General features: G+C 33.1%; 1 protein-coding gene across 1 annotated transcript in view; it reads left to right on the top strand.

Moving 5' to 3' along the window:
- PRTG (protogenin) overlaps positions 1 to 20,879 on the top strand; it is a 139,571-nt gene that overhangs the window by 66,638 nt on the left and 52,054 nt on the right. Inside the window, exons 3-11 of the mRNA XM_044660104.1 lie at positions 2,671 to 2,815; positions 3,791 to 3,924; positions 4,341 to 4,478; positions 4,736 to 4,894; positions 6,774 to 6,933; positions 9,363 to 9,610; positions 11,793 to 11,957; positions 16,336 to 16,641; positions 18,593 to 18,781. Of these exons, the coding sequence (XP_044516039.1) occupies positions 2,671 to 2,815; positions 3,791 to 3,924; positions 4,341 to 4,478; positions 4,736 to 4,894; positions 6,774 to 6,933; positions 9,363 to 9,610; positions 11,793 to 11,957; positions 16,336 to 16,641; positions 18,593 to 18,781 (1,644 nt within the window). The remainder of the gene's footprint in view (positions 1 to 2,670; positions 2,816 to 3,790; positions 3,925 to 4,340; positions 4,479 to 4,735; positions 4,895 to 6,773; positions 6,934 to 9,362; positions 9,611 to 11,792; positions 11,958 to 16,335; positions 16,642 to 18,592; positions 18,782 to 20,879) is intronic.

Here is a 20,879-nt window from a genome sequence, read left to right as displayed (position 1 = left end):
GGTGGGGGTAGTCCGGGGGGTGGGGGGGGGATGGGGGTGAAGGGGATAGGAGGAGCATGAATCAGGTAACCATGTTAAAAATGTATATTAATAAATGTTAAAAAAAATGAAATTGAGAAATAGAAACAAAGATAAACATTTTCATATACAAAGAACAAAAAAAGGGGGTTACATAGGAAATTGTGAACCTATTTGGGATTTTTAAAATAATGTATCAAATTTAACATAGCAGTACCTACATTTCACTGCTTACCTATGTTCCCTTCTGAACTGATTTCTATTGTCCTATTTTTAAAAAAATTATTCAGTGATCTTTTTTGTTTTTATTTTTGCTATCACTTCCCCCAACTTTTATCACTTATTTCTCTTCTCCCCTAAATAAAAACCCTGATAATAACCAAGAATAGTTAAGCAAACCAGTTAACAGAAGTTGTGCCTGAAAATATTTTATTATTTTACCTGTAGTTATCACCTCTCTGCAAAGAAGTAGCAAGCTTAGTTCAACAATAACCTTCTGTATCATGATTGGGTTTTGTGTTGATTATTGTTCTTATGTCTTTTTTTCTTAAGTCTTTTTAAGTTGTTTTCCTTTACAGCATTCATATGTCACTATTTGCTTAGCTATTTACCAATAGGCAGCCTCTCACTGTGCTTATAGTTCTTTGCTATGATAAAAAATTACTGATGTAAATGTTTTTATCTTTCTTTGATCTTTTTGAAACATGTACTTAGTTGTGGTATCAATGGATCAAAATCATAGTTTAGTGACTTTAATTCCAAATTATTTTCCAGAATGCCTTTACCAATTCACAATTCCACAACAGTGTATCAGTGTACCTGTCCTTCCATGTTTCCTCCAACAGTTGTATTTTCATATTTTGTCAACTTGCTAATCTGATAGAAACTGAGTTATTTGATTTAGTGTTTATTCTTGGTGTTTTTCATGGGATCTCTGAGGATTCTATCTTTTTGTTCCTCTTACACCATTTTGGATTGGTCTCATTTCTAACATTGTTCTTATGGGCCTAATTGTGTCCTGTCATATTGGATGATATTTTCTCAAGTTAGTTAACTATTTTAGGTGAAATATACTTGCTCATTCAGCCTATAGTTGTTAATCACATACTGTGTATAAAAGAATACTGTACAAATAAAGTGACTACTTTGTGAAAACTAATGGATTATGTAAAATAATAGCTGAGATATAAATAAATATTTCTATAAAACATATTGTTTTTTACTTTACAAAACACTACACCCATTATTTCTTTTGATCTTCACAATAACCAAATTGAAGTAGATAAAATAGGAATATTATCTTACAAAGGAGAAAATTACATCCTGAGGATTTAAAACTACTTAGTTGCTATTCAGCACTCTCACATTACCAAATATTTCTTAAACCTTTATTGTATATTGAGTCCTGATAACCCAGAGGTTCTTAAAGAACCTTTTTTGTGTTAAATCAGTAAGGAAGGAAAGGAAGGAAAATGAAAGAAGAACAAAGGAAGGATAGATGGAAATAAAGGAAGGAGGAAGAAAGGCTCAGTTAATGTTTGTTGTTTTCTGAAGTGCTTTTTCTTCTCTTCTATCCTTTATTACAAGGGATGGCTTACTGCTTAGGAGAGGGTATATGTGTGTGTGTACACATGTTTGTGAGGACACACATGCATACATACACACATATATTTGGAAATGAAAGTGCTGTAAAAACAAGAGATAAAATGTTTAATTTTTTAAAGAAAAATAGCAATCCCATCAAAATAAAAAATGTTTTAAGAATGTATAGTTTTGACCTATAGAAAGTATAAACTTCCAGTCTTGGCATGTAAGAACCTTCATAAATTGACTCAGCCTGCTTTTCCAGCCTCATCTCATAGTTTTCCAGCATCATTAGCATCTAGTTCAATCTCTTTGTGAAATATATGCTTACTAAATTGAATTGTTGAATTGAATTATTCATCTCATTTTACTATCCTTTACCTCCTACTTTTCATTCCAACTCAACTGAATAAACCTTGCCTTATTCTCTCTCTTATCTTTTCTATCCTGGTGTCTTTGCTCATGAAAATGTCCTTGCCAAAATGGTTTCTTTTCCCAGTTTCCCTCTGTTGAAGTTTTCCCTTCCTTAAAATCCTCATTCAGATTCTTCCTCCTCCATGACACCTCCCCTAAACTTTTTCCTCCCAGGTGAAAATGATCCGCTTATGTCTAATCTAAACTTTTAACAGCTTCTTTTTTCCCTGAATTGTCTCTTCCCCTTTACATACTATCCAAATATTCTTTTGAATGTACCCATTTTTTCTGGAAATGAAGACAAACTCTCCCTACATTGTTAATTTTCTCTTTCTCAGTAGCATATATTTGAATGTACATATGTATGAATATTTTTATTCTACCCTATCTTATTTCAGTACCTTCCTTATTCCTTATGTCTTTGTGTCTATAAGTTCCAAAGAAATGATAGGTCAGAATCACACCAAAGAGGAGGGCTACTATCATGACATGGAGAACAAATGTGTTTTGACAAAATTACCTTTAAATGATCTTTACACCTTTGCTTAAGTGGGCTCATTTTGGCAGTAATACAATTGGTATTTCAGTCTTTAATACCTGTTGTTTTCAAGTATTTTTTCTTTACCATTCTTACCTCTTCAAACTTTGTTTCAGCCATTTCTGCATTTGAAGTTCAGCCAGTTTCAATTGAGGTCCAAGAAGGTGGGGTTGCAAGACTTTCTTGTAAGATTACTTCACATCCTCCTGCTATCATAACTTGGGAATTAAATCGAACAAGCTTACCATTGGCCATGGACAGGTAAATAAACTTTTTTTCTCTGTTAGTGGGACTCAATAACTTTTTAATGACCTTTTAAAAAAGTTATTAGAGGTGGTTCAAGAAAAAGTTTATTAAAATATTAATCTTTTTCATTGAGCAGTTAGATGAGTTAGATGAGCCTCATGCTTTGGTACAGAAATTTGCATTCTCTGTGCCATGTGTATTAAAGATGACTATTAGGATTATTGAAACTAGTCTGCTATTAAGTGCTTAAGAATGAGATGGCAGAGCTTGTCCCCTCAAGAATATCCTTTTCCCCAATCTACTCCCATGTTTGTACAAGTAGACTCCAGACTTCTAGGAAATGTTCTCACCACATCTATGGTTATAAGCTTGCTAGATTCTATGGGCCTATATATCTCACCAGTTCACCTTATAATGACCATTGCAACAATTCCCTTCCCTTTATTGTAGGAGGAACAGAGGTTAGCCTCTTGGCATGTGTCTTGAAAAAAACTGCTAAGCACTGTTTTAAGCACTTTAATTAATGGGATCTGACTAGGACAAAAACATTTTCTAGAGTGGGAATGGGGTTACCCAAGGAAATTTCTTTATTTGGGACTTTCTTAGTGAATATTAACAGCTGGAAGGCTAGAAATTAGAGTTTATTCAAGTAATATATAGGCCACCAGTTGACTGCAGTCTTGAATACTAGACTTGCCTTTGTGAAACTATATGGTTAATTTTCATTTTCCATTTACACATTCTTAGGCTATACAATTCAAAAATTATTTTCATAGCTACATATTATAAAATCTCTTTTCTTCTTTAAAGAACAGAATTGCTTCAAAAAATTATGGAATTAATTGTGTTTTGAAGGTGCTTAATTTAATGTATTTTATACATTTCTTTGAAACGTGATAAAAGCAATATATCCCTTCTTAGTAAATTTATTTAAAAGAAAAAACAAAAGCTAGTACAAATGATTCCATTTTCTTTTTGGTTTTACAATAGGATAACAGCTCTGCCAACAGGAGTGTTGCAAATCTATGGTGTTGGTCAAAAGGATGCTGGGAATTATCGTTGTGTTGCTACTACTATAGCCAGTAGACGTAAGAGCATAGAGGCTACTGTAACTGTGATCCCAGGTAACAAAATGAACATTGATATTTTTGGAGAGGCTTTTCTTAGCTTTTATCTTTCAAGAGACATTTCCATTAAATAGAAACTATTGTGATCTCTTTGCAAAACCATAATTTTTAAAATTTTAAAGTGATAGCCTCAATTTTCATTCAGATGATCTCATAGAATGACTTATCTACCAAACATTCTAGCATCTTTACTAAAAACTGAATATGTTTCATTGGTTCTTAACATATATTCTTCTTTGTTTTTTGCTTTGTAGATTCCAAAGGAAGTAGTAATATTTAATGAGTTAAATAAAGCATAATAAAAATTGAATGATGAATTTTCAAGTAAACATTTTAAAAATGTTGCTATATTATATTGCATTTCATGGAATATTTCATTTTTAATTATATCCATTTATTTTTTCTTTTCAAAGCTAAAGAGTCTAAGTCCTTCCACAAACCAACTATTATAGCAGGTCCACAGAACATAACAACTTCTCTGCATCAGACTATTGTTTTGGAATGTATGGCTACCGGAAACCCTAAGCCAATCATTTCTTGGAGCCGTCTTGGTAGGTCTGGCCAAAAAACATTTTTGTTCATTCTGTTGTAACAAATTAAATGCTTATTATAATATAACTATACTGCTGTTTAGCAGGTTTCTCCTATAGGACTTTTCTTTGTAGAGAAGAGTTTTATACTTGTTTCCAGAACACAGGGGAAATATGCCTTATGCAAATCTCCTTTATGCCTTCTAAGTACTTACTCCAAGTTGTAATTTTAGAACAGATCTTAAGTCCTTGTAACTGGATCATTTTCTTTGAAATAGATCATAAGTCCATTGATGTATTTAATACCCGAGTACTTGGAAATGGCAATCTCATGATATCTGATGTTAAACTCCAGCATGCTGGGATATATATTTGCCGTGCCACTACCCCAGGCACACGGAACTTCACAGTCTCCATGGCAACTCTAACTGTACTAGGTAAGTTGACTTTCTCCTTCCATTCAAAAGGATATTAGAATTTCCTATTTTGCTTTCTTAATTTTTATAGCTGAGAGTCTATCTTTAGTTATGTAGTCTAGTTTCTATGTCTTATTTAAGTGGTTTTGACTCCAAGTATATAATTAGAAAATTAGAATGACACATTAAAATCCAATTTTATTTCCATGACCACTTTGCTGACCACCTTAGCTTTTTAGTTTATCCTGCCTTTCCAATCCACTTTTTAAATTTCATTTTCCTTTTTTACATATCAAAATATGTACCTTTTCAATGATGCTGAATGGAGAGGCAAATGTGGTGGTTTGGTGGAAACATAATCGTGTCGGAATCAGGAGGACATAGGTTCTAGTCCCATGTATGTTATAATAGCTTGGTGATCTTGAAATATTCCAGAACTTTTCTAAACCTTAGTTTTTGTTATTTCAAAAATGAGAAGTTTAAACTAGATGTTGCCAAAGGTTCTTTCCGGATCTAATATTCTATGATAATAGATAATATTTTAGCTATAGTCTCTTTTGGAAGCAGCCTCTGATTTGGTCCAATTCAAACCACTTTTTAGATTTAATCTCATAATCCCATTTACTATATCCCTCTTGAAGGCTTCTGGGGATTAAGAATTCATTACCTGAACTATCTCATTCTGCTTTTCGACTGATCTAATTATTAGGAAGTTTTTAATCATTGAACTGAAATTCACCTTTCTGCAATTTCCACTTGTTCCTAGTTCTACATTTTGAAGCCAAAAATAATAAATCTAACTCTACCTTATTGCAATCCTTTTAATATTTGAAAATAGGTATCTTTTTTGTAGTCTAATTGATTTGGTTCCTTTAGTTGATCCCTATATTGCATAATTACAAGTCACCTCACCCCTTTCTTTTGGATATGAACTAGTTTATCAGGTTTGTTTGTTTTAGTGAGCCTAGTTTTCCTTGTTTCACTTAGACTAGAAGTGAAGTAGCCTCTTATGGGTTCAATCCTACGACTAATTGACAGAGCAGCTTTATTTAAACTGCTTCATTTTTCTGTCCTTCATTAGGCAGCCTGGTGGCCCCTCCATCTCCAAAGACTTATCACATTTGTGCCATACTAAGTATAAACATCCAATTGCCTTCCACTCTACTGTACCTTAGAATTCTTAAACCCAAGCCATTCATTAGCTCTGCTTAGTAATAGGGATTCCTGGTGTGTTCCATCACACCAAACAGTCAATGCTCTTTTGAGACCAAAAACTATAAATATAGTGCTCTAGAGGTAGTCCCACCAGGGCAGAATCTGCCATGATCCTTTTTCTATATATTTCTTTAGTCTTACTTCACATTAACTTTTATGATTCCCATGTCGCACTATTAAATTATATTGAATTTACAATCTACTTATGTAGTTTTGCAATTGATTTCTAAAAACTTAAATGTAGCCCTTCATATTTATCCTATTTTGTCTGTTGAGTTTGATTGTGTTCTCTCTATATGTATACACAGATTTACATGTGGACACACAATATATTTACAGGTATAATTAGATATTGAATGTATCTATATCATAAATATCTATCTATCTAACATCTATGTATATGTATAGCTATTTAGGGAGTTTCTTGAAAGGTAAAATATCTAAATAGATATTGCTATGGAGAAGATGATGAGCATGAGAATTTGGTTTTGTAGTCTGTAAATATACACAGTTCACAACTGTCTTCAGAATGATAGAAAGGTATCTTGTTGATTGGCAAAGAATCCCATCTTAGTTGGTGTGGGGGAAATTGGGTTCAATAGCTATCCTTTCTTTGAATTCCTTCATTTGAGATTGAGAAGTATTTTTTATTTTTCTTTTTTTTTAAAAAACCTTTTTCTAATAGCTCCTCCTTCATTTGTGGAATGGCCAGAAAGTTTAACAAGGCCCCGAGCTGGCACTGCTCGTTTTGTATGTCAGGCAGAGGGAATTCCCTCACCCAAAATGTCATGGTTGAAAAATGGAAGAAGAATTCATTCAAATGGAAGAATAAAAATGTATAACAGGTAAGATATATTAACTTATCTTTAGTTTTTAATATCATAATTTTAAATCTATCACTATAGATGATAAATTTATATTTTATATTCAAGTGAGATATAATTCTTTTAAAAATTATTTTGATTTTGAAACATTTTGGTTAATATCCAACACTCCTTGATATTTTTTACAGAAAACATTTAAAGCATCTTTAATTCCTCAACCTTTCTCATCTCAAATAAAAATCCATTTTAGTTGTCAAGCCTTTTAATTTCCACCTCCACATGTCTTGAATTCATCCTTTACCTCTACTTCTACTACACCACACCCTTATTTGGTGCCTTAATAACTGCCTTCTGGACTATTTAGTAGACCCCTAACTGGTCATTTTGTTTCCATGTTCTCTCTTCTTCAATATATTCTTCACATACTCTCAAATTGATATTCCTAAAAGACATGCTTGACCATGTCATTCCTCTGCTCAAAAAGGAACAATGGCTCCCAATTTCAATTTCATCTAGACTAAAATATAAACTCCTCTATTTAACACTTAAAATCTTTCACAGACCAAATCCAGTTTAATTTTCTAGGTTTGTTACCCATTATTTTTCTTTATTCTACCATCCAGCCAATATTGCTATTCCTTAGACAAAATTCTGTCTGTCATATACATGCCATATATATATATATATATAATTCCACTTCCTGGAAGATATTCCTTCTTTATTCCTTCTTTTTTTATAATTTCTGCCTTTCCTCAAAGCTCAGCATCTATGAGGTCCTTCTTGATTCTCCCAACTGTTACAGCATTCTCTGTTAACGAAATTATCTTGTTTTTACTATATATTTATTCTATATCCAGTTCTATTTTTACACATTTTTTTCTGCTGAAAGAAGTTTCTCGAATGCAGGAATATTTAGTTTTTGTTTCTGTATAGCCCCAGTGCAGTGCTTAGCATATAATAGGAATTTTAAAAATGGTTTTTGATTTACCAAAATCAAAATGGATAGAATCCAGTTCCATTGTTTAATAAATAAAAAATGTTTATTAAGCATCTGCTCTGTGCCAGGCACTGAATTAAGTGTTGAAATCACAGATTTTTAAAAAACTGACGTAGTCCCCTTTTTCACAGAACTTACACTTTAATTGGGTGAGACCATGCATAAAAAGACAATTCAGATTTAGGAAGATGCAAAGTCTCAGAAGTCCTAAGGCTGCTGGAGTAGTATGGATTGTGTAGCCCAGAAATCCTTAGTAACATAAGTAGATCAGGTGGCAGAGCCTAGGAACTATAAGGCATAAAGGAAGATTTCACTGGCAAGTCCTGGAAGACCTTAGGGAAGGCAGAGGCAAAGCACATAGTTAGAACTAGTGGTCATCTGTTGCATTAAAAGGAATGGAGTACTTGACTTTCATTTCATCTAAACCCTATGAGGAGTTAAGTAGTTTTGGGGAAGGGAAAAGTGAGGAGGGAACAGGAGAAGGACGCCATTAGCAATGGCAAATTTTGCCATAGTATTCTCCTGGGAGAGGATGAAGAGGAATATAAGGAGGGAACATTCCTCAATCTTATTAATGGTGCATATCAAAGAGGCAGAGTGGTACAGTAGAGAAAACATTAGATTCAGAAATGAATAGATCTGGGGTTTTAGCCTTGGCTCTAACACTAACCAAAAGCATGACTTTGGGTGAGCCACTTATCCTTTCTTGGCCTAAGTTTCTTTAGCTGTAAAAGGAGGATCAGAGTAGACAAATCTCCAATTTTCCTCCTAACTCTAAAATTTTCTGAGAACTTTAAATATATATATGTATATATACATATATATGAGATATATAGATATAATTTTTGTATTGATAAACAAAGAAACAAAAACTTACCCATTCATTTTATTATTTTGCTGTTCATGTTCTCTTTCTCCCCTTCACCCCTCTAACCTCCCCAAGGACAGCAGGCAATATGATATAGATTGTACATGTATTATCATGCAATACATAGTTCCATGTTAAAAAAATGAATAAGCTTATCAGAACTGTAGTTTATACTGAATAAAATAGTCTTATATCAATTTTGTTAATTTGTTTAAAAAAAAGAAATAATGAATATATTTCATACTGTTATGTGTTGTGTTAGTAGTACTGGTCAATAAAACCAGTATGAGGACAAATTTTGAAAATACTTGCCAGTTCTACCAAGTATAGAGAATTTGATTACAATTGAATGAGTGAGCCACATCACCCATGTGAATTATGGTAAACTTAACTGTCTTAAGACTAAATGTAATGTTTCCTTGTAACTAACTTAGGCATTCATTGGCAATGAATTTTGTATCAGTCAGAATTTGATTTTCGTATAAGAAGAATCAATAGTCACCAAAAACCGACTTTTTGTATCACTTTTGGAAAATTCTTTAGAAATGTATATGACTTGAATAAAATATTTTTTCCTTCTTTTAGCAAATTGGTCATTAACCAGATTATTCCTGAAGATGATGCTATTTACCAATGTATGGCTGAGAATAGCCAAGGATCTATTTTGTCCAGAGCCAGACTGACTGTAGTAATGTCAGAAGATAGACCTGGTGCTCCTTGTAATGTTCATGCTGAAACTATGTCAAGTTCAGCCATCCTTTTGGCTTGGGAGAGGCCACTTTATAATTCTGACAAAGTTATTGCTTATTCAGTGCATTATATGAAAGCAGAAGGTGAGTACTACTTAAAAGTTTGTTTTAAAATTCCAACAACTATAACAGATTTGCTTTTCAGTATAAGTTATTTCATTATAGATAATCCTCCAACAATGTTTTTGGGTTGGGTTTTTTTTTAAGTTCTATTTAGCTCTTTAAACAAAATTGTTAAAAGTAACAAAGATATAATTTTAAAACAAGTCATATTCTCCCTCTCCAAAAACACACAACCAACCAACCCAAACTTATAGGAAAGTCTTAGATTTTGCTGTCTTTAGAGCATGTGTAATTCGATTTTGCTGTGTTTAGAGCACGTGTAATTCTTAAAGCCTAGCATAAAGTATGTTTCACTTAATAAAAATTCCAAATTGAAAGACTTAAGAATTTCATTTGTACTGAGATCTGAATTCCTTAATTAACATTTAGTCCAGAGATTAAGATGTTTTATCATTTAGAACATAACTATTCACAGAACACAGTAAGCTGTAATGTAAAGATAGTTTTCTTTAAAAGTTGATATGAAGTCATAAAATATGCATTATCATTCTCCATGCTTATATTCTTTTCAAAGCATTCTCTTATGCTTTTTAAAGTTATGTGAAGTTATACTTCTTAAATTGGATAAGAAGTTCTTTGTTGAACCTATTTTTTTTATATTAAGTTTGAAATTGAGTCCATCTTTAAGTTTCTGTTCATTTCTGTTGGGTCTTATCTAAAAGCCTTAAATCTTACTTTCAGAGAAGTACAAGAAAGATAAAAAGAAAAGCTTTTCAAAAAGCCTAAAGATTTCTCTAATGGTATCAAATAACATGCATTAGTTAAATACATTCACAGTTTTAATTGCACATCAAGCCTAGCATTTATGAAATATAAACTGAAAGCAACTTAAGCCATTCCAGAAGAATAGTGTTGTAATAATGTTGTCTGAAGAAACTAACAGGTGTGTTTTTTTTTGTATTTTAAAGAGGAATATTTTACATTTAAATTAGGGGTCATGGTAGCAAGAAAGAATGAAGGTCTGATGAGGGAGCATGTTAGAGTATGTTAATTCCCTCGTTAGTGATTTAGAAAAGGCACAAAAGGAATACTGATTTTGGTGGAAGGCTGCTCTTGTTTTCTATTATAGCTGTTTGATTAGAACCTCCACATGAGGCCTACTAGCCTATTCAAGGACAGAACAAGGCCCTTTAATTTGAACTCAAGAACCTTGTTTGGCAGGTCAGAAATCGTACTATGGGATTCCTAATTAACAAGCTATTAACTAGTCTGTTGTGAAATGCCCGTAATCTTGTCTAATTAAAATGCTATCAAGTTAATTCAGAAATGTGGGAAAACTTAATAGTGGAATTTGCCTTCTGTTTTGTTTATAAATTCAGTTGTGTAGAGCAGGGACTAAATCCTTTAGAGAGTTTTGATTAAGTTGACATGCATTCGCTATGAATTGTGAAGGAAACATAGTAGTGTTCGGTACGCTTGTTCTACTTTACAGGTTCAGTCTAAAGGAATTAAATCCAACAAAGACAAACCCTACTCTGTACCTTGCCATTCATATTTTAATAAGAATTGATGAGAATTTATTTTCCCTCAAAAGAGACTCATTATAGGACAAGCCATTTTAAAAATCACTTTCTGTGCCAATCCTTTTGCTTTCAGTATAAAAGAAAGTAAAAACTCATGTCAGTCTAACTTAATAGAATAGTTGGGAGCAAAATGAGATCTTTTGCTAGATAACTTTGTTGTTTGTTTGTTTGTTTGAAAAGCAAGTAATCGCATCACATCCTCTGTGGTCAAATATGAAGCCCTTGCAATTAGTTGTTTTTTTAATACATTGAATTTAAGTAAATAGAATTAAGATTACTTTGAAGGACAAGACTTTGCAGAGTTTTTCTTTTTGTATTACTGTACACTACTTGTGTTTTGACTCAAGATTGAATAAGGTTTAAGTAAGATTAGTTGTTTTAAGGATGAACTTATTCAGCAAAAATTGCTAACTATGGTAATTTGTGACAAAATACTGTTATTTCTGGGAAGTTGCTAATTTCCAGTTTGTACTTTTTTTAGGAGAATGGTACATACCAAGTAGGATGGTCAAAATTAAAAGGACACCTTTATTGCAATGGTAGAACTAGTTAATTTTTATTACATTTTGAGAATATATAATTTTCTTAAATAGTAATTATTAATTATTTATTTAATTCAGGTTTAAATAATGAAGAGTATCAAGTAGTCATTGGAAATGATACAACTCATTATATTATTGATGACTTAGAGCCAGCCAGTAATTATACTTTTTATATCGTGGCATATATGCCCATGGGAGCCAGCCAGATGTCTGATCATGTGACTCAGAATACACTTGAAGATGGTAAGAAAATAACCTTACAGAATGAAAGTATTTTATTAAAATTGATGCATATTGTAAATAGCCCTTAATCTCGAATTTTGAATTATGGAAAACATTAACTTTTATATTTTAAAAATTATACAGAAATACCTATTTGTCATTTCAGGTACAGTTTAAAGTTATATTATTAAGTGTATCAAGGTAATTTAAATGTTAAGGTATATATACATATATATATTTAAATTAAAATGTAATAATATTGTGTTATATTTGTTTCCTTAGCATTAAGACATATAGTTGAAATTCTAAATGTGATACTATACCTTGAATTACTGAAAAGAGAAAATGTCTTAAATAAGGTTAATACCCAGTGTGGCTTAAGCATTACATTATGTGATCTTAAATTTATATAAGGCCTTTCTAACAAGGGGCTTGAAGTACCTGAGATAAGGTTGAGGAAAATTATTTAGACTTATGGAATTTTGGAGGATTCTATGTTATGTACATGTATCTTAGTATCAGTTTCATTGATCAAAAATGCTTAGAAAACTTTGGAAATTTTCTTATTCATATGTGATATGTTTAATTTATATTACTTCTTAAGGCCAATTATCAGACCTATATATTAGATACTGTGTTATGTTAATCAAGGAGCTATAAACTAAAATAACTTTTGAGCCATTACCTAATACCCGTCAAATAGCAGAAATCATTAAAATTATGAAATTCAATGCTGACAAGGTTGTGGAGAAACAAAGCTACTATTGAAATTTTTTCACATAGGGAAAAATAATACATCTAGAATTAGAAGAAAAACAGTGAAATGTACAATATCTTTGCTGCATATTTCTCCATAAGCATCTTATATCTAAATATATCTAAAATATAAGGAATATCCAAGATATCCGAGGGAACTGATATAAATATACAAGAGACATTTACCAGTAAAGAAATGGTCAAAAGATTTGAACAGGCAGTTTTAAAATGAAGTAATAAAAGTTATCCATAATTTCAGACAGAAGGCTCTAGGAATGAGGTGGGTCCTGGGAATTAGAAGATTGGATTTGAGATGAAACTTAAAGGAAGCCATAGAAACCAGGAGGGAAACCATCCCAGTCATGAGAGATAGACGTTGAAAAAGCATAAATTAGGGAGACAGAGGGTCATATGTGAGGACCGACAAGGCCAGTATTGTTGGACTGAAGGCTATATGAAGGAGAGTAAAGTGTAAGGGGACTGGAAGATAGAAAAAGACCAGGATGTGAAGGAATTTAAAACCAGAGTATTTTATATACATGATTCTAGAGGCAATACAGAGTCTCTGGTTATTCAATTCATTAATAAGCATTTATTAAATCTCTGCTATTTGCCAGGGACTGACTAAGGGCTAGAGATACAAAGAAAGGCAAAAAACATTCCCTTCTCTCAAGGAACTCACATTTTAAATGGAGGAGATAGTCTGAAAAACAACTGTGTTCAAATAAGATGTAAATAGGATAAAATGAAGATGATTACAGAGAAAAGGAACTAGCACTAAGGGGGTTAGGAAAGGCTTCCTAAAGGAAGTGAGGTTTTTCCTGGAACTTGAAGAAAGCCAGAAGGTAGAGGTGAAAGTGAGCATTCCTAGCATGGGGGACAGCCAGTGAAAAAGCCTAGAGCCAAAAAGATTGGAGTGTCTTGTTTACAGAATGGCAAGGAAGCCAATATTGTTGGATTGCAGAATACATGGATGGGAGGGGAAATAATGCTTTAAGGCTGGAAAGGCAGGTTGGGATTAGGTTGTGAAGGGCTTCAAATAACAAAGAGAAGATTGTTTATTTGATCCTGGAAGTGATAAGGAATACCTGGAATTTATTGAATGGGGTTGTGTATGGCAGATCAACATTTTTGAAGATTAATTTGACAGCCGATTGGAGGATAGACTGGAGTGGGAAAAGACCTGAGGCAGGAAAAGTAGACTATTTTAGTAATCCAGGTGTGAGTTGATAAGAAATTGAAGCAGGGCGGTGGCAATATCAGAGAGAATTATGCACATTTGAAAGATGTTGTGAAGGTAAAAATCAACAAAACATGACAACATATTGGTTATGGTTAGGTAGAGTGAGAGAAAATGATCAGGTGAATATGATGGGGAAATTGTGACCCTCAGACAACTGGGTAGTGATGTTCTTGACATTAATTAGGGAAGTTGGGAAGAGGGTAACTTTGGAGGAGAAAATAAGTTTTGTTTTAGGCAGCTTGAGTTTAGGATGTCTACAAGGCATTTAGTTTGAGATGTCCAATCACTAGCTGATAATGCAAGTTTGAAGATCAGGGAAGAGGTTAGGGATGAATAAATAATCCAAAAAATTAGAGCTAATGTTGTTGGGTATATTGATGTTTAATACTGTTCATGGTAAATTACTTAGTTTAAAACCCTAAAGGAAAATTCACTAGATTTGTATAGTGATGGAAATATGGATTTTTTTCATAATTTTCTGTTCTACTTTCTCCTAAATAAAAGCAAAAGACAAAGTCTCCTTGACTATTTTCATTTCCCACTATTTATTAAATCATACTCTCAATCCTATCCAAACTTACCTTTTTGGTGTTCCTTATTATTTTTTCTTGTACATATTATCTCATAGCCTTAACTGATTTTAGTATTATGACATGAAAGTTTCTCAGAGACTATGCCAATAGAGCATAAACTTCAGAGATGTTCCCAACCTGGAAAAATCCTTCTCTTGTCCAGGACCCCTCTATTTATATCCTAGTCTATTACTTCCTGTCTTCTGTGGAAGCTTGCCCTTTTATTACCTCTTCTCTTTTTTTAGACTTTCCTTATCTACTGGATTCTTTTCTAGTATCTAAAATATTCCTAAGTCTCCCAAATCTTAAAAACAAAAACAAACAAAAAAGAAAAACCTTAATAATCATATGATTTCCTTAAAACTATTATTTTATATTTCCCTTCCCTTTGATAGGGATTTTTGTAAATTTACAAAATATTTTGTAAATAAGATTTTGCAAAAAATCTTGCCTCTGCTTTACTTCCTTTTTTCTCATTTATCTATAAAGCTCTTGTAATTTATCCTTCCTATTCTACCAGTTGGCTGAATCATTTTATTCATGGTTACTATCACTTTTTCTGAATTCAGATTTTTTTTTCTCCTTCTTCTACAAAGACTTTGACTCTTCAGGTATTTTAGCTTTATCTATTTTAGGGTAACCATTACCATTGACCCCAGCTAGATGCCAGTCCCTCTTTCCCTCAGGCATAGTGGAACAACATGCCTGTGTTTTCTGTCCCAGGTTCTTCCCTTCTTCAGCACTCTAGGAGAATTCTTTTGCAACCCTGAGCACTGTCACAGTACAATACTAGCCAGAGCAAGCTTATGTTTATTGATTTCCTGTAGCATGAGGTGAAAGAGGAGATTTATAGAGGTTAGGTCAGGACATTATTCTTCTCAAGAATCCTCACTAACCTAAAATATAACTTCTATAACTATTTGAATGCAACTTTTCAGTTTAAGATTTAAAACTCTACACAAACTCTTCAGGCTCTCATTCACCAAACTGGCCTACTTTGCACAGTACATTGCATGTGATGGATACTTAAGAGTTTTTGAACCTAAGTATAGGTCTAGTAGCTTACCTTCTAAAGATCACTTTAACTAAGTTTGTCATCAAAAGACTGACCACAGGGTAACAAATTTTCTGGCCATTATAACTCTCAAAGAATCTATAATCTCCTTTGTCATAGAAAGTACTTACACCAATTAATTTACTAATATTTGGGGGTATTGAGGAAGTTTTTAGTTTATTGTCTAGCCATTCAGGTATGGTCTGAGTCTTCTTGACCCTGTGTAGCATAGCACACCTAAAGTAATATTGTCCCTGGGGGTTTTCTTGGCAAGGATACAAAAGTGGTTTGCCATTTTTCTTTCCAATGAGTCACCCATCTTTTGTCAGAATTCTCCACTATGACTAGCCTGTCTTGGGTAACTGTGAACGGCATAGCTTTTGGTTTCATTGAGCCATGAAAGCACTTCCATGTTGCTAAGGTGGTGATCCCAAAGGGGTATTAGTTCATTAATGAACCTTATAAGTAGGATTTATATCTCCTTTTTTATGCATTCATTATAAGCTTGGTATTTTATTGAATGCATAAAAAAAGATTTAATAAATATTCACTAGTAGATAGAGTGCTAAACCTCACCTCAGGAGGACCTGCATTTAAATCTGGCCTCAGATACTTCCTAGCTTTGTAACCCTGGGCAAGTCACTCAACCCCACATGCCTAGCCTTTGTCCTTCTGTCTTAGAATTGTTACTAATTTAAGGGTTTTTAGATAAATACTCACCAATATGTTTAATTCCAAATACCTATAAGTGCTCCCATTTTTTTATATTTACAGTTCCTTTAAGACCTCCGGAAATTAGTTTGACAAGTCGAAGTCCCACAGATATTCTCATCTCATGGCTACCAATTCCAGCCAAATACCGGCGAGGCCAAGTTGTACTTTATCGGGTGTCCTTTCGAATCAGTACAGAGAATGCTGTCCAAGTTCTGGAACTTCCAGGAACCATTCATGAATACCTCTTGGAGGGCCTGAAGCCTGATAGTGTCTACCTGGTCAGAATTACTGCTGCAACAAGAGTAGGACTGGGAGAGGCATCAGTGTGGACTTCTCATAGGACACCAAAAGCTACAAGTGTGAAAGGTAAATTTTCTTAAATACCTAAACATTCTTCTACCATGATATTTGGGCTTAATAGTTTTAGATTTGAAATTAGAAAATTTCTGTTTGATGCTTCATTGAAATTTGCTTCATTTTCATTTGTCTGACAGTACAAACTTTGCAATTTAACCTTTCTTCTTTTAACATTTTCTCTCTCCTCATGATAATTTATTTTCATACAACCTCAGTTCCCAAAAGCTTGCATTGTGTCTTCTGTTGTATGCTTAGCTAAACTGCATTTTTAATCTTTACAAGACAAAAAATTCTTTTTTTCCCCTAGGTAGTAGCAAGAACAAAAGAGAACATCAAAGGTCTATTCCATTGTCTCAGTTTTGGTTTAAAAAATACAGGAATTCTAAGAAACATTTCATTACATAACTAAATTTTGACTGCATCAGGAAAGCCAAGTGGCAGAGCAGTATCCTCTATATCCAAAGAATGGCTCTTATTTGGAGAGCCTGGGTGAAGCAGAAATGTATTTCTTTTAAAGATTGACACTAACAGTAAATAATTGAACTATAGAAAATAGAGACTGGTTAAAAGAAAAAAAGTCCAAGAATTAGTTATATGAAGTGCAAACCCCTCCCCCCCTTTTAAATCATTAGACTTATCTCAGAACTGCTGCTCTGTGGGGGAATTTGCAAGAGAAAAAAATATCTACTTGTAATTAGCATCTTTTTGCATAGAAACAATTGGTTTGCTTTTAAAAAAACTCCTTTTACATCTTGTTTACACTATTAATTTGTTTAGGAAATCTTTTCTTCATATATAGTACAAACTTGGGCCTTAAGTCTGTGTAAATGATCATCAATTACAAATTAATGAGTTTTCTCTGTGGGTGTGAGGTTGTTTTTAATCCAATCAGGTTAATACCAAGAACATTTGCTTTAGAGGGAGGAAGGGATGGAATAATCATTTATTAAGTGCCTGCTTTATGCCAGATGTTGTGCTAAGTGCTTAACAAATATTGTCTCTCATTTGAAATAAAACCTAGAAATTCTATGATGTTCACTGAGACTTTAAATCAAGTAATTTCTCTATTTACTCCTAAAGCAACCCAATTCACCGTTAAGAGAGCTCTAATAGTTAAGAATGTTATTCCTCCCCCCTTACCCCCATACCTAAATAGACCTTTCTGTAACTTCCACCCATTGGTCCTAGTATGGGAACAAGGAAGACAAATTTAGTCTCTTCCTAATGCTGTTTTTTGTTGTTCAGTCTTTTCAAGTGTGTCTGACTCTTTGTGACCCTATTTGGGGTTTCTTGGCAAAGATACTGGAATGATTTGCCATTTGCTCACTTTACCGAGGCAAACTTGAGTTTAAGCTGTTTGTTCAGGGTCACTCAGATAGTAAGTGTCTGAGACTGGATTTTAACTTGGGTCTTCCTGACTCCACTTTATCCACTGATGCACATAGCTATACCTTCTCTATGCTAGTCCTTTAATTATTGGAAGATAGGAATTCATCTTTTCTAAATTTTCCCCAGACTAAACATTTCTGGGTTCTTTGAACTAGCTTTATGTGGCATGATCTTGAGTCCCTTCAGCATCCTGTTTGCCTTCTTTTGAACACCTCTAGATTATTATTATTGCTCTAAAATGGAGTTTGCAGAAGTGAGCACTGCAATCCAGATGTGGTATTAGGCAGTTTGGAGGGATGATTAGGGTAATAGTATTGAGAAACATTTCTGTTCTTCAGTGTTTCCATTCAGAAGATGAAATTCATTTTTATTTGTTCTAGATTTTCCAATACTCTGTTAAACATGATGTTTACTTTTCATTTATCTGTTAGATCTGTTCATCTTTGAGAAAGGAATACTCATACTTCCTTAATCCTTGGCTCTATGTCTCTAAATGCAACCTAAAATGTAATACTTACGTAGATATTATGTTTTTCTTACTTGATTATGCTTTTTATATTTAAATCTCCAGCCCCAAAGTCTCCAGAGTTACGTTTGGAACCTCTGAATTGTACTACGATTACAGTGAGGTGGCAGCAAGACTCTGAGGACACAGCAACTGTTCAAGGCTACAAGTTATACTACAAAGAGGAAGGGCAGCAGGAGAATGGACCAATTCTTTTGGATGCCAGTGACCTTCTTCATACTATTAGTGGTTTAGGTGAGTGTATAACTTGGTTCTTTCTTTATTCCTAGCAAAGTAGGACAAAGGAATTAACTTAAAATAGGAAAAGCAGATATAGTAACGAATAGGAAAATAATTTAAAATGTGTTTCTTTCCTAAACCTCTGTAACTTGCAACAAAACAGTTTCTTAAACTGTCAGAAGCTTTTTCAAAATTTCAAATACTCATTTTGTCTCATGTTTCCCTTGACTTTATATCTCTATTTCTCTCCAATATATGCTTCTGATAGGGCATTAGATTAATCATAGTTAATTATTTTGGGTTGGTAAAATAAGAATACAAAGTAGAAACATAAGGATTTGAAGTTGATCAACAGATTTTTGTTTAAAAACCTGAATAGCCAGTTCCCAATGTAGCAATGAGAACATATAACCAGATATAAGATTAACATAGCTTTAGGAATAGAGATGGATCCTGGTAAAAACAGCAAGTAAGATGTAGACTCAAAACTACCACACCAATGCAACTAACAACAATTTGGAAATAGCTCTTGATCAATGACACATGTTAAAACCAGTGGAAATGTGCATCGGCCATGAGTGGGGGAAGTGCGGGGGGGTGAAGGGGAAAGTGGGAGCATGAATCATGTAACCATGTTAAAAATGAATATTAATAAATGTTTTTAAAAAAACAGCAAGTAAAATTGGGCCTCACCATTTGGAACAAATAATAGCTCCTATCACACAGGACATTATTTCCCTCTCAAGTTGATATTTCTAAGAATGAGGCACAGAAAACAAAAAGTAGGAGAGGATAGGGAACTTTAAAGACATTAGCATGGAAAATGGATAAAAGAGAGAATTCAAACCTAGGACATCAGAAGCTTTACTTTTATGATAGACAATAAAAAAAATAAAGAACTAGTAAGTCAGAAAATCAGAACAAATCAGAAAACCATTCAGAATAGGGTCAAGGTTCAAAGGGAAGAGAAATAGAATGACAAAACAAAAAGAAAGTTATTAAAGTAAAAGGTGGGGGGGCGGGGTTGAATAACTTAACTCTTGAGAAAAAGAGCAGACAAAAAAGAGGTAAAATAAGTAAATAAATGATTTAAGTAAATTCAAGAACTTTGGATAGAACTGATAAATTTAGAAGAGATGGAAGGGAGAACTTCTGGAAACATACGAGTGTTAAACTAACATGAGCAAACTTAATTGCAGAGACAAAATACTGACTTAAATGAAGAAGGGGATAAAAATAAATACGAAAGAACTAAGTAGGGGAAAATGCCAACATAAGCATCGTAACTTTAAATATAATTAGACTATACAATCTATAAATGAAAGATAATGAAAAGACTGGATGAGAAAAAAACCAACAATAATTCATATAAGAAAAAACATCAAAAAGTAAAGACACATAGACAGAATCAGTGGCTGAGACAAAATTTACTATGTATCAGGCAATTTTTTTAAATCAGGAGCTGTAAGCATGCTACCAGACAAAAGAAAAATAAAAATCCATAATAACAAGAAAATAAAACAAGGAAAACTACATTATTCATAGGATCAACATCAAAATTAAACACATACATCAAATGGCAAAGCATATAAATGCAAAAGGTAAAGTTAACTGGATTACAGAAAAGTATAGCTAATAACAATTATAGGAGACTTCAGGGTTCCTCTCTCAAAGCTAAATAGATCTAAAAGATAAACAAAAAGGAAAATATCACATTGAAGATACTATTTAAAAATCTAGAACCTAAAAATGTATTTCATATTCTGCATGATATTAAAGAAAGAATGTTATATCTTGTCAAAGAACTATGATTTCATTAGTGTAGGAATTCATTATGAGGAAACTCTCCATCAAGGTATATCAAGTCCCTGACATACAAGAACTTTTGGAACTGAATATATAGTTAATTAACTGTTGTTGCCTCCTCCTATCAGCATTTCTTCATTACCTAGTTGCTAGAAGAACCATTGTCCCCATACTCCCCATTATCAGTTTATCCATTCTGTCTTCTAGCTATTTCATCACCATATTCTTTACCCTTTCCTTTTTGAAACTGATTCTTCCAAATAAGTAATAATTTAAAAGAATGATAAATTGTCTTTAATACATTTAC

This window comes from Gracilinanus agilis, chromosome 2, assembly GCF_016433145.1.
Source record: "Gracilinanus agilis isolate LMUSP501 chromosome 2, AgileGrace, whole genome shotgun sequence".
In the NCBI taxonomy this organism is placed as follows: Eukaryota; Metazoa; Chordata; class Mammalia; order Didelphimorphia; family Didelphidae; genus Gracilinanus; species Gracilinanus agilis.
The sequence above is the reverse complement of the archived record's forward strand: the minus strand, read 5'-3'. Positions and strand labels throughout refer to the sequence as shown.